Source organism: Coenobita brevimanus, chromosome 71, assembly GCF_032717465.1.
Source record: "Coenobita brevimanus isolate Jiangsu-jjx chromosome 71, ASM3271746v2, whole genome shotgun sequence".
NCBI classification, from domain to species: Eukaryota; Metazoa; Arthropoda; class Malacostraca; order Decapoda; family Coenobitidae; genus Coenobita; species Coenobita brevimanus.
In genome coordinates this window covers 34,257,284-34,269,809 of record NC_137024.1, presented here as the reverse complement: position 1 = coordinate 34,269,809, position 12,526 = coordinate 34,257,284, and the positions used below count along the sequence as shown (strand labels likewise).

Here is a 12,526-nt window from a genome sequence, read left to right as displayed (position 1 = left end):
TCTGTCTGCAAATCTCTCTCGGCTGGCAAAATGTCCTCTTCAGCTGGGATTGGTCTATTTAGAACAGATTCAAAGTGCTCTTTTCACCTTCCTTTTATATCCAAATCTTTAGTCATCAAATTACCATTTTTATCTCGTACAGATATTTCCTTCCTTCTCTTTTCAGTCCCAGTTAACTCCTTTATGGCCTGATACGCTGCTCTTGTGCTCTGACCGTCATTTTTACTTAATTTAATTTCTGTCTCTGTCGCCTTTTCATCCTATAGTCTCCTCTTATCACGTCTAACGAGTCTTTTTACTTCAGAATGTAAACTCCAGTACCTGTACTTTGCTCTAAGTACTTCAACTACCTGGCCATCAACATGTTGTTCTTCACTTCTTAACTTAGCCTCTTTCCTTTTCTGAATTGCATTCCATGTTTCATCTGACATCCACTTTTTCCTTCTCGCTTTTCCCTTTTTCTTAATAGTAACCTTAGCACTCTCATGCAAAACCTCTTTTACGTCTCTCCACATTTGATTAATATTATTGTCTTCAGATTCCATCAAAGTCTGCAGGACTAGAAACCTGTTCCTACATTCCCACCGAAACTTTTCCCTCGTGCTCTCATCACTTCTCAGCTCATCAAAATCATAATTATTACCTCCTGTACAATTACCATTAATGTTTCTCCTAAGTTTTATTTTAATCTTTGACACAACAAGTTGATGATCACTGCCTATATCTGCCCCCCTCCTTACGCAAACATCTTGCAAATAACTCCTATACCTTCTGCTAATTGCAATGTGGTCAATCTGGTTACAATATTTACCACATGGTGAAATCCAAGTAGTCTTATGTATTTTTCTATGCTCAAAGATAGTTCCACCAATTATAAGGTCATTTGCCAAACAAAAGCTTCCAAGTCGCACCCCATTTTTGTTTCTTACACCAACACCTTCCTTACCCATACAATCTTCAAAGCCATCCCTACTACTGCCAACAATCGCATTAAAATCACCAATGCAAACTAACACATCATGTCTTGCCACTCTGTTCACTACATTCTGCAGCTTCTCATAAAAGTCATCCTTCATTTCATCAGCAGCCTCATTTGTCGGTGCGTACCCTACAACCATACTGATATTACCATGGTCAGATTTTAAACGAGCATAAAGCAAGCGCTCATTAATTGGTTCAAACTCACATACTGCCTTACAAGCATCTCTACTCAGCAGTTGGCCTACTCCTTGGTAATGGTTTCCATCACTTCTACCAGAAACCAACATAGTAATACCATCTTCCCAATTTAACTATATTGCATTTATTCAATTATGTGTACAACTTGTTTAAAATGTAATATTACTGGATCATTGCAATATTATATTTATACAATATTGTAATCAGTATTATGTATTAAGAGTGAAGAAGAAGAATATTATATATTAATAGATTAGCATATGTCAATGATGACTGCTGTCAGAGGACCGCCAGCTGCGTGACCGAGCGATGTCAGGATTCCGTATTATAAATACAAATCATAACAGAAAGCATGATGGATAGATAGGTAGATAGATAGACAGAGCACCAGACAAGGTGTGGGAACGGGATATTAGCTTGCAACTCTTTCAGTGAAGGAATGTTGATCGTGCACCGGAAGCAGTACATACACACAGACACACAGTATTCTAGAAGCTTCCACGACAGTAGAGCACATGTGACACGACCCCTGTTACACGAGAATGTAAGATTCAGAGCTCAGAAGGAGACTGGCCATATAACCGACAGGTAGTAGAGAGAAGGAACTTAGCAACATGGGCAAGAGGGTGGAAGAGAGGGAGAGAGAGAGAGAGCGAGACAGGGAAGTAGTTCGCGGGACTAAACGTTATACTTCACTCGTGTGTGAGAGACTTTGTTAATATTTCCAAGACAAATAAAAATAGTCCCATACTTATCTTTACCTCTCCTGTCATTGCTTGACAAAAGGGAACAAGGATTATCTACTTACAAAACTACTCACATATAACAACCGCTCATCCACGAGTCTAACATAGGTATAACTGATCTACCAAACACACTACAAGAAGCTACAAATTTTTGTAAGAGCCAGGGTGGAATATAGCTTCGGAAAAATGTGGTCTTCAGGGGTTAATATATACAGTAATCCCTCCAATATCCGATGTAATAGAGCCAAAGGCATGTCCGGATAGTGATCCTGTCCGGATATTGGGCCCCAGCCTCCTGGACTTGTACTTATGGACCCTAACTCAGAAAAACACCTATACAACTCCCTCTGGAAAAAACAAGCACCTATTTAAGACCCAAATCACACCAATAAGGGACATAAAAGATTGAAATAAATGCAAAAGAACCATAAAATGAGGTTTTAGAGGTGAGTTTATGCAATATTAAACATTCTGGGTACTTACAAGTCCCTGGCTCCTGGACTGGTTTGAACCGCCAGTTTGCAGTCCACAGTTAATCCTCTGCACTCTAAATTCTAATTTCTTAACACTGCACAACACTGTAAATTCCAGTGTGTTCTAGTGGTGAGGTATTGCAGTTTACTCACTGTTTATTCACAAAAAACAAGCACCTGTGGCTTGCACTGCTATAAGCATCTGCTCTCGATCAGAGTTAGGCTGTGACTGTTGATGATGGCGGGGTAACTGAGTTGCCAGATCGCAATGGCCACATTACCAAACTCCTCAGTTTTCATTACCATTTTTAATTTTCATTACCAAATTCGTAAAGCTAGCATCTATTCTTCACTAATTATATACACAAGTGGAAATACATGTAATCACTCTTCTTATAATTAACAGCATGTTGATTATTATCACGCTATATAGGATACCAAATTAATCAGAGAGAGCAAACAATCCACCATCTCCATCCTGTGTATCCTCATACATGTGAAAAATCCATTTGGTAATGCATTATTCTGATTCATTACCAAACGAATTTTCATTACCAAATTGGCTCACACTTGGTAATGAAAAATACCAAATGGCAACCCTGATGGGAGGGGGGAGGAAGGAAGGGGTGAAGGGACCATGGTGTAACAGCTGTTCGGCGCCACGCAGCAATTTCAAATTACAGGTGGGAAAAAAGTCAGATTTTTTTCAAATTTTTTACGGTTTTTGGCCCATTTTGGGAATGTTGGATCCCGGGACGATTATGTCCGGTTAGTGGGGATGTTCGGATATTGGGCGTTCGGATATTAGAGGGATTACTGTATAAGAAGTCGGCTACAATGTCTAATAAACCAATATAATTTAAGCAAGGCAAAATTGTGAAGGGCTGATACCTGGGTAATGAGTCTCCTATCATAAATCCTAAAATAATACAAATTAAGATTATTCATATTGATTATGATTTTTCTTGGTAATAGTTTAGTATTTTCAGTGGTATATGCCATTACCATGTCTCACAGTTGGACACTGAAGAAAAAAATAACCCACGACTATTACCAGCATAGTAACCAGCAAAGGTGTGGTGTAGGACCAAGTTGGGGAATGACTCAGCACTCTGAAAGTCCCTCATTGATAAAATTACTGTACTTACCTACTCCACACGATCACTGCTGTACGCACCATTTATAAGCAGTTGCTTCTCGTTAGATTTTAGTCTGATGGCAGTTTTAGTCTTCTTTTACTTTCGCCATATTCACTGCCAAATGCTAAATGGACTTCAGGTCCTTTAATTCGAAAAAGGCTTTATGAATTAAGTGTACTGTATTTTCCTGTTCTGTTTATTTATTTATGTATTTTTTTAAGTTTAGGAACAATTTAAGGATGTTAAGTGGGGTGTTTTGACCATACATATTTATTGGCTTTATGTGAGGCCGTGGGAACATAACCCTCACATAAGTTGCAACATGACTGTACTTTTACAAAAATAGCTTAACAGAGTTTAGATGTGCTACACAAACTTCATACATTCTTTGGCCCCACTCAAATGCTAACTTGGCACAGGGGCTATATTTGCACCTGTCTGGAGTTCATTTCCCCCGTGTGTCAGGGTGGGACTGATATAAATGTAAATCACTTCAAAACAGGGTGGAATCAAAGGTTTGTCCTCTCATCAGATCCCTTCTTACTCTCCCTCCAGCCTTTATTTGCAGCAGTGTTGCATCCATCCATCTTGTCATCTGTTGCTTTTATTTTGATTGCTCATCTTGTCTGTCTATCTATCTATCTGTCTGTCTATCTATTGCCAGACACCTTAATCCCGTAAGGGGTGGCGACAAACAAATCGCCTCCATGTTACCCTGTCCCCTACCATTTCAGTGCCGTGCTACAAGTCCACACCCCCCTCTCTCATATACCTCTCCACTCCACCCCTCCATCTCATTCTCAGCCTCCCCCTCCCTCTCCCCCTCTCCACCTCACTCACATACACTCTCCTTGTTAGTCTCTCACTCCCCATCCTCTCAACATGGCCAAACCACCTCAGTGTATTTCTCCTAACGCTTTCTGTCGCATCCAAATCCACACCACAATGCTTCGTCACTACCTCGTTTATCAGTCTGTCTCTCCATGTGACTCCACATGCTCCTCTCAGATAACTCATTTCCAGTGCTCTTGACTTGTGTCCTTCCAACAAGGTCCAAGCTTCACTTCCATGTATTAGAGTTGATATCACAATGCTGTGATGCAGCATCTTTTTTACTTCCATGCTCACTTCCCTATTTCTTATCACTGCTTTTGAAAAACCAGCAACCTTTCTTCTTTTTTGTACCTTTTCACGCATTTCGTCCTCCAAACTTCCATCCTTACTCATCACACTACCAAGGTACTTAACCTGTGGCATCCTGACAACGTATGGGTATGTCAACTTTTTTTCGCGCTCAATCCCAACGATGCACTGGAACATTCTGCAATTGCGAGGGCCGTCATTTGCACATTTTTCAAGTTTCGCAAGTGATTTTTGGTAGGCATATATGGGAGACCTTCCTCTACCAGCCACCAGGCGGCGACACTGCCTGACCCCACGTGACCCCCGCATGCCATTGTCTCGGCAACTCATCTGTTAACAGTGACCCAGTAAAGACATGTTGCGCTGCAGTCTCTCCGATGACGAAATTCAAGCTCCCCTTGATGCCTTCACAGGCAAGAGTGATTCCCCAATCGATGACGATGTGGAGGACAAAGATTATGTGGCACCGGAGGAAGAAACAAGCAACAGTGATGAGGAGGCACTGTCACCAAGGAAGATGCGGCATGTTGGGTACCATAAGGCCAGGGAAGGCCCACCTGAACTCCAACCACATGCACGCACCTCTCTCCAGCCTGTGGACAAAGGGTCTGACAAGGATGAGGATGGAGCTGTAGGTCGTGGTGTTCCCTCATGGTTGGGGAGGGACAGGATTTTGCCGTGGGGACTCGAAGAGGCAACGAGGAGAAAAATAAAGTATGGGCCTAGTGCTTTGTCTGGGGAAGGCGTGAGTGGTGGGGTGGGCATGAGTAGTGAAAGGGAAAGAGGTGGTGGCAGGGAGGCAGCTCCTGGACAACCATGTGGTGCACCTGGGGAGCAAGCAGGTGGGAAACGGTGGTGCCCAAGCACCTCTTTCCCCAGCAAGCTTCCTGCATCCTTCCCACAGCCCCGTGATGTGGGGAAAGGAAGCAAAGGGAAGGGAAAAGGGAGAGGGAAGATGAGCGTTAGTGGGGAAGGGCGCCACTCTCCACCTCCCCAACCACCCCCACCACCCTCTTCTCCCCACCCCGACGATGGAGACGAGGATAGAGACAGTAGTGTGTCGTGGGACTGGGAAGATGAGAGTGATTTCACTCCCACCATTCACCGCTTCACAAAAGAGTGGCAGTCTGGATGTACAGCACCTGGCCTCCATGCAGGCTCCACCAGGCTGGATTTCTTCCACCTATACTTCAGCGAGGAGTTTGTGGAGCGAATTATGGAGCAGACCAACACTTTTGCTAGCAGCTAGCACCGTGAAAGCGAGCATGAAGGAGCATCGAGCAGGCACTCCCAACAGTATGACAACCCAGTAACCACAGGTGAGATGTTTTTCTTTCTTGCCTTGGTTCTCTTGATGGGTATTGTAAAGAAAAATCAAATTCTGACATACTGGTCTACAGACCCTATGATCAACGCACCTTTCTTTGGGAAGGTAATTGGTCATAATAGATTTCAACAAATTCTGAGCCGCCTCCACTTTTACGATGCCGAGGACCCTGCTAATGCTAATAACAATGATAGAACGAGGAGAATAAGGCTGGTATTTGATCATATGCGGGAAAAGTTCCGCTCATCTTTCTCTCTTTACAGAGACCTGGTCATATATGAGAGTTTCATGTTGTTAAGAGGCAATATTTCTTTTCACCATTATATACCCAGCAAGAGACACTGTTGTAGGTTCAAGATCTTCGTTATGTGTGACTGTAAGACTGGTTATGTGCAAGACATAGTCTTGTACACAGGTGCACAGACAGACATAAGAGAAGATCAGAATATAGGGCTCTCAGAGGCCATGGTGAAGACCATGATTGAGGAGTACCTTCGTCATTGTCACGTCTTGTACCTGGACAACTGGTACATTAGCCCCCTTCTTGCTTGGTACCTCCACCTTCACATCACCGGTGTCTGTGGCACAGTCAAGAAAAACCTTCTGCTTACAGTCAAAGTTGGAAGGAAGCTTGACAAGAATGAGGTGGTATTTTTCAAGGCAAATAACATCCTCACCACCATCTGGAACCACAGCAGGGAAGTCTTCCTTCTGTCCATGGAACACCGCCCCCTGATTCACCGTATTGATTCCATGGATTACCACAGTGAGAGGAGGCCCCATGTTTAGAAACCAGAGTCAGTAATTGACTACAGTGTCAATATGAGGCAAGTTGACCAGTCTGACTCCATGATTTCCAGTGTGGATTGTGCCAGGACCACAATGAAGTGGTACAAAAAGCTGTTCTTCCACATGCTGGACATCACGGTCCTCAATGCCCACTACCTCCACGCCTTGACTACAGGTGTCTCAGGGACCTTTGAGGGGTTTGTGAGGGAGCTGTCCCGGGAAATTATCTCCAAGGATGCAGAAGACAGGCCCCACCACCACCCTTGCCCTGCCACTGCCAGCCAGACTCCCTTATGCCTCTCTGGATGCCACTTCCCCAACACCATCCCTCCTCAACTGAACTGTCCTAGACCTCAGTGCCGCAGTCGCATATGCAGTCACCCCAAAGTCAGAGCAACCACTCAGAGAAAAGACACAAGGTATGAGTGTGTTGAATGCAATGTTGGATTGTGCGTAGAGCCTTGTTTCAAGGAATACCACACCTTAGCACATTACTGGTACTATGTGTGCTTGCGATATATGATGCTCACTATAATGGTAAGGCCTGTAAATATGTGATAGCAGTTATATAAGGTGGAAAATAGTGTAATGTGTGTGGAAAAGTATAAATGTAAGTTGAAACAACAGTCACAGTGAATCAGTTATGCAAGAATTTGGCAATTTTGATGTGTTGAGTGAATCAATGCTTATATTGCCTATATTATTGTGTGAAAACCAATATATTCTTGTATTACATATAAATTTGTACCAGTGAACAAATATCTACCTATTCTGAGTGGTTTGCAATAGCTACCCCTACCATAGAAAATGTGACAGCAGCAGCGCGCGCCTGGAGAAGACGGTACCAGGTGTTCGGAGGGAGACCTATATAGCACACTTACAAGCTCAGGTAAGCACTTATTTCAGTATTTTCCAATGTTTCTCATAAAAAGCAGAGGTTTAAGTCAAAAAGAAAAAAATGTCAAATCTGCCAGGATTGGGGGGGGGGGGAGTCATTGGTGAGAAATCAGCTGGAACGGGGTGAGTTTAATGCACTCACATTTTCCATTTCCTCATCATCTAACCTTATTGTACATTCAGTGACATCATTTCTCTCAAAGACCATAACTTTACTCTTCCATACATTCACCTTTAGATTCCGTTTCTTACACACTCTTCCAGACTCATTGAGGTACAGTGTACCAATACCTGTGCTCTTGTTAAGAAAGTCTAAAAAGTAATTTGTACATTCTGTCCTATAAGTAAGTGACCTAATATCATAAGAGTGGCTTTCCCAGTGAACTCCCCATTTGTACATTACAAATAACATTGGAAAAAAAAAAAAAAAACACCAAATAAAATGGAACTGAAATTTGTAGGTAGTTGACCTGTGCCCACGCCTGCGAGTGCTGAATGTGAGGGCGTGTCATGGCTTGACTGAAAAATACCTCTGCTCACTTATAGCGAGGGGCATCAAGGTCATATGTGAGTACTCACTGGAGGAAATGATCAAGAGGAGAAAACAGGTAAACCGTCTACAGATCAATGTGCAGATTTGAGCAGCATTTTTTTTTTTTTTTTGGTTATTGTAAATATATGTAATTCTGTACTTGGCATTTTTTTTTACATTGTTATAAACTGTCATTTAGATTCCTGGTATTTTTAAAATATTCTGTAGTTTCACCTCATAATCCATACAAATCTACAGAATGACATCTTTCATGCAGAATGTAAGTTTACTCCATCCATTCACTGTACATACTTGATACTCAGCATTTATCCAGAAATAAAAGTAATGATGTACTGTACTTTACACTTTGCTCTACTCCCATGTGCCCTAACCAGCATTGCCAAACCAATCTCATCTTGAGAAGTGAAACCTGAACCATGACTAGATGCATCAACAAGATATCTTTGTCATGTTGGAATGGAACCAAATGTACAGGACAGTTCACGTACTGGCTCCTCTTTGGTGCAAAATTCCTATTCACAGTTATAAACTTACACATACTATACAAGAGGCAGTATGAAAAGAAAGACATAATGTAAAATACTGTGAATCCTATCCATTAGAAACAGTTTTCCTCTTTTAAAACATCATATAGGAAACTATAAATTATCCATTGTCGCAGTATCTGGCCCAACAATATATCCTGTGCTGTTGGCTGGGCTCTGTTAAAGCAGTATCCGGTGAAATTATGCAACATCCAGCACCGAAACAGGAAGTAACCTGCGGTTTTATGCAATATCCAGTGGCAAGGCATATCAGACGGCTTGTACGCGCTAGCCAACCAACGCCCGGGAAAACCCAACAATGCACCAGCCAATGAGAATGCCAGCAGTGCACCAGCCAATCAGAATTCATTGCAGGAGCAGCCCACCCTACGTGGCAAGCCTACCAATTCTCTCTCAGTTTCCCCCCCTCCCCATGGATCTCGTTCAATGAAGACATTTCTATGCACTCTGCTCTCGTGACCATGCAATGGTGAAACTATCTATCTGTCTATTGCCAGATGCCATAATCCCATGACGGGAGGCCATTTGACTTTGAGTTATTTGTTTTACAGGGAGAGGCACTAACCCTCCACCAACCTACTTCTTGACACATAGGGAGCACATATGGTTTGGTTATGTGGTTACCACCCAGCATTGTAAATGGTTTCTTGGCTTACAGGAAACCATTTGGCTTGTCACTCAATGTAAAACCACCTGTAATGGAAAGAAAAGCAATAAGAAGTGACAGGAAATATGGGAGAAATAGGAAGAGAGGAGGGCAGGCACAGAAAAAGAATGATAAAGGCTAAGGAAGAAGTAGGCAGCACTGCATCAAGTGAGTGGATGATGGTCACCACCACCCACCACAAAATGGTGAAACCCTGGTGCTAAGACTTACCCTGTGGATTCTGTGCCTCGCTCGTTGTTGTTACAAAGTTTATGGCCTCCCAGTGCTTTATTGTGATTCTGAAATTATTGCCACCAGACCACAAGAGCTGAAGTGTACTGTACTGTACTGCATGGTGTACAGTACAGTAAAAGTCCAATATTTAGGCATCCAATTCCCCGGGAAATCTGACATTTCGGCAGTTTTGAGATATAGTCCCATTTACGAAAATCTCCGATCGTTCGGCAGATTCTCCGATTTTTTTCGTCAGTCTTGAAATTCTCCATGAGGCTCGCCAGCTAGCTACCCGCCTTTACCCGCCTTAGTGAGTGAGATAGTGAAAGTGATGGAACGAGTCTACCACTGCCATGAAGCTCAGAGGCTAGCTCTTTCTCCTATAGCATAAAGAGAGGACAAACATGTAGTGAGTCTAGCATGGGAAAGAGAATCTGTTTCGCCATTCTTCCGAGTTGTTGCCGTGCTGCTGCCGACTTCTCTTGATTCTTCTGTGTGCTTTGTGAACTTCGTACCGAAATACCTCTGAAATTACTATTCGAGTGTGCTGTAAGCGCCGTAACATCAGACAGGAGCTTTGTAACACCTGAGTGGACCAGCCGTGTGTTGTGAACAGTATAAACATCTTCTGCGTGCTTTGAAAATGGCCTCCACGTGTGGAAAGTTAACTGGTGTTAGTAAGAAGCATACACATAAGATGTGGACTTCTTCCAGCAGTAGCAGACTCCAATCAACCCCTTCTATTGTACATATGTAAATAAGGAACCTACTATAAGTTTAGGTAAGTGCATGTGAACTTGTAGGCCTACTGTACCATTACATTTATATACAGTATGTTCACTAATTTCTTTATTTTTCATATTCATGTATAGTACTGTATTCATTACAGTATTGTACAGTATCAAACAGTATACAGTACTCTCTCCAAACACATTTGTAATGATATGAGTAATGATGATAGTGTTCACCGAAACATATAAGGTACTGAGTGGGTAGGGTTTTCGATAATTCGGCAATTTTGATATTTCGGCACTTGCCTGGTCCCATAGATGCCAAAAAATCAGACTTCTACTGTATAACTCTACCTTCCATTGATGCCAATACTAGCTGAGTACAGTACCCTCGCATCCAACATGCGTTAGTCCAGCACGATTCGGGTCCAGCACGGAGAACAATTAATTAGTATTATTTAATATGATTTAATTACTGCAACACGAGTGTGTTAGCATAACATGCACAGAGCTCCGAGAAGTGGGTGAAATCCACAGAGTTCACTCTAGCACGATCACCCCCAGTCCAGCATGGTCATACTGGATATTCCCATGATGATGATAGCCAATGAAAAATTTCTGATCAAGTAGCCTTCCCCGCCCGCTATCGTGACGTGATCGTGATGCCGCCCAATTAAAAACGCTTCTGGTGTCACGTGATGTTTTGTTTACATTTCTCCCGCCACAGAGCCACTCAGTCGCATAATTGATTTGGAAGGTGCTTTTTTCTTGCTGCATTTTCTGCCCTTGTTACTGCATTTTACCCTGCTCACGATGCCTAGGAAGCCTTCTGAGAACCCCAAGAAGCGTCGGCACCTCCCTCAGGCCACCAAGCTAGAAAGCATCGAGAGGAAGAAGAAAGGGGAGAGGAAAGTTGACATTGCCAAGGCCTACGACATGAATGAAGCCAACGTGATCATAATAAAAAACTTAAGACAAGATCCTGGCAGCCGAAGGCTATCACACGGCACTTCATACCAGGTTTGCCGAGGATACGTTGGTAAATCGGAACGGTAACGTGGTAAAATTGCCTACGATACCACGGGCATTTGGAATTCATCTGGATGGATTCCTGCCGAGCATACGACGGAGAAAACAGTGTGACCAAAACCCAGGCAACTTAACAGAGAATGTATCGTACTACAGCATTGAACATTTAGCCTGACACTGAATACATATTAATATTTTAGAATAAATATCAATCGTTTTGAAACCCTTCTCATCGGCGTGCGTACCAGTTTATAAACAAAGTTGCTTCTCCTTATTCACTACCGAGTCAGCGACAGCGATCACTTTCCACAGTCACGAGACGGGGCTCTGGCAACAGTGTGAGAAGCATGCCGTTTGCCAAGGATTACAGGGCTAGGACAGGCAGAAGCAGGACCTTCCACGGCTGTGGACGAAGATAGTGATTCTGAGTGTGATTTCAAAGGATTTATGAGGGAGGTTTGATTTCGAAGGATTTATGAGGGAGGTTGAGGAGGAGCAACAGCCATTACCCGCTAGTGACGCCAGCAGCCATCCTCCGGGGATCCAGTAGGACTAACTACAGCCTTGGATACCACCTTCCATTCCCAGCAAGCCCACCAACACTATCCTAAAAGGTTAGTTATCATTCATAGCACAGTACCATTTATTATAATTACAATAGTACCAATATATGTATAGGTATATGGTAGGTATTTAGGGTGACTTTTCCAAGGGTTGCTGACATAATTCATTTTTCCCTATAAGCTCTATTGTTAGTCCAACACATTTTTGGTCCAACACGTGACCCATGCATGACAATATTACCATGCTGGACGCAAGGGTACTGTATATATATATATATATTTATGTATATGTTTATACATATATATTTATATATGCAACACTGGGTGGTAACCATATAACCGGGGTTTTTGGCCGAGTTAAGTGTCCCCTAGATTCCCCTATTTAAAATCACTCAACCTTGGCAAATGTTTCGGAGAGCCTCGGAAGGCCCAATACCTTCACAGGGCCCCAACCAAATGGAAAGATTCGCATGGCCATGTGGAATGTGAGAGGTGTGAATCAGGAAAGCAAGAGGGTGGAAGTGGTGAATGT

At 42.8% G+C, this 12,526-nt stretch overlaps 1 protein-coding gene across 1 annotated transcript in view; it reads left to right on the top strand.

The window, feature by feature from the left end:
• Window positions 1-8,572, top strand: part of LOC145406742 (uncharacterized) — a 121,770-nt gene extending 113,198 nt beyond the window's left edge. The window contains exon 6 of the mRNA XM_080277839.1: window positions 8,155-8,572. Coding sequence (XP_080133965.1) covers window positions 8,155-8,334 — 180 coding nt within the window. The 3' untranslated portion in view covers window positions 8,335-8,572. The remainder of the gene's footprint in view (window positions 1-8,154) is intronic.
• Window positions 8,573-12,526: the final 3,954 nt, after the last annotated feature.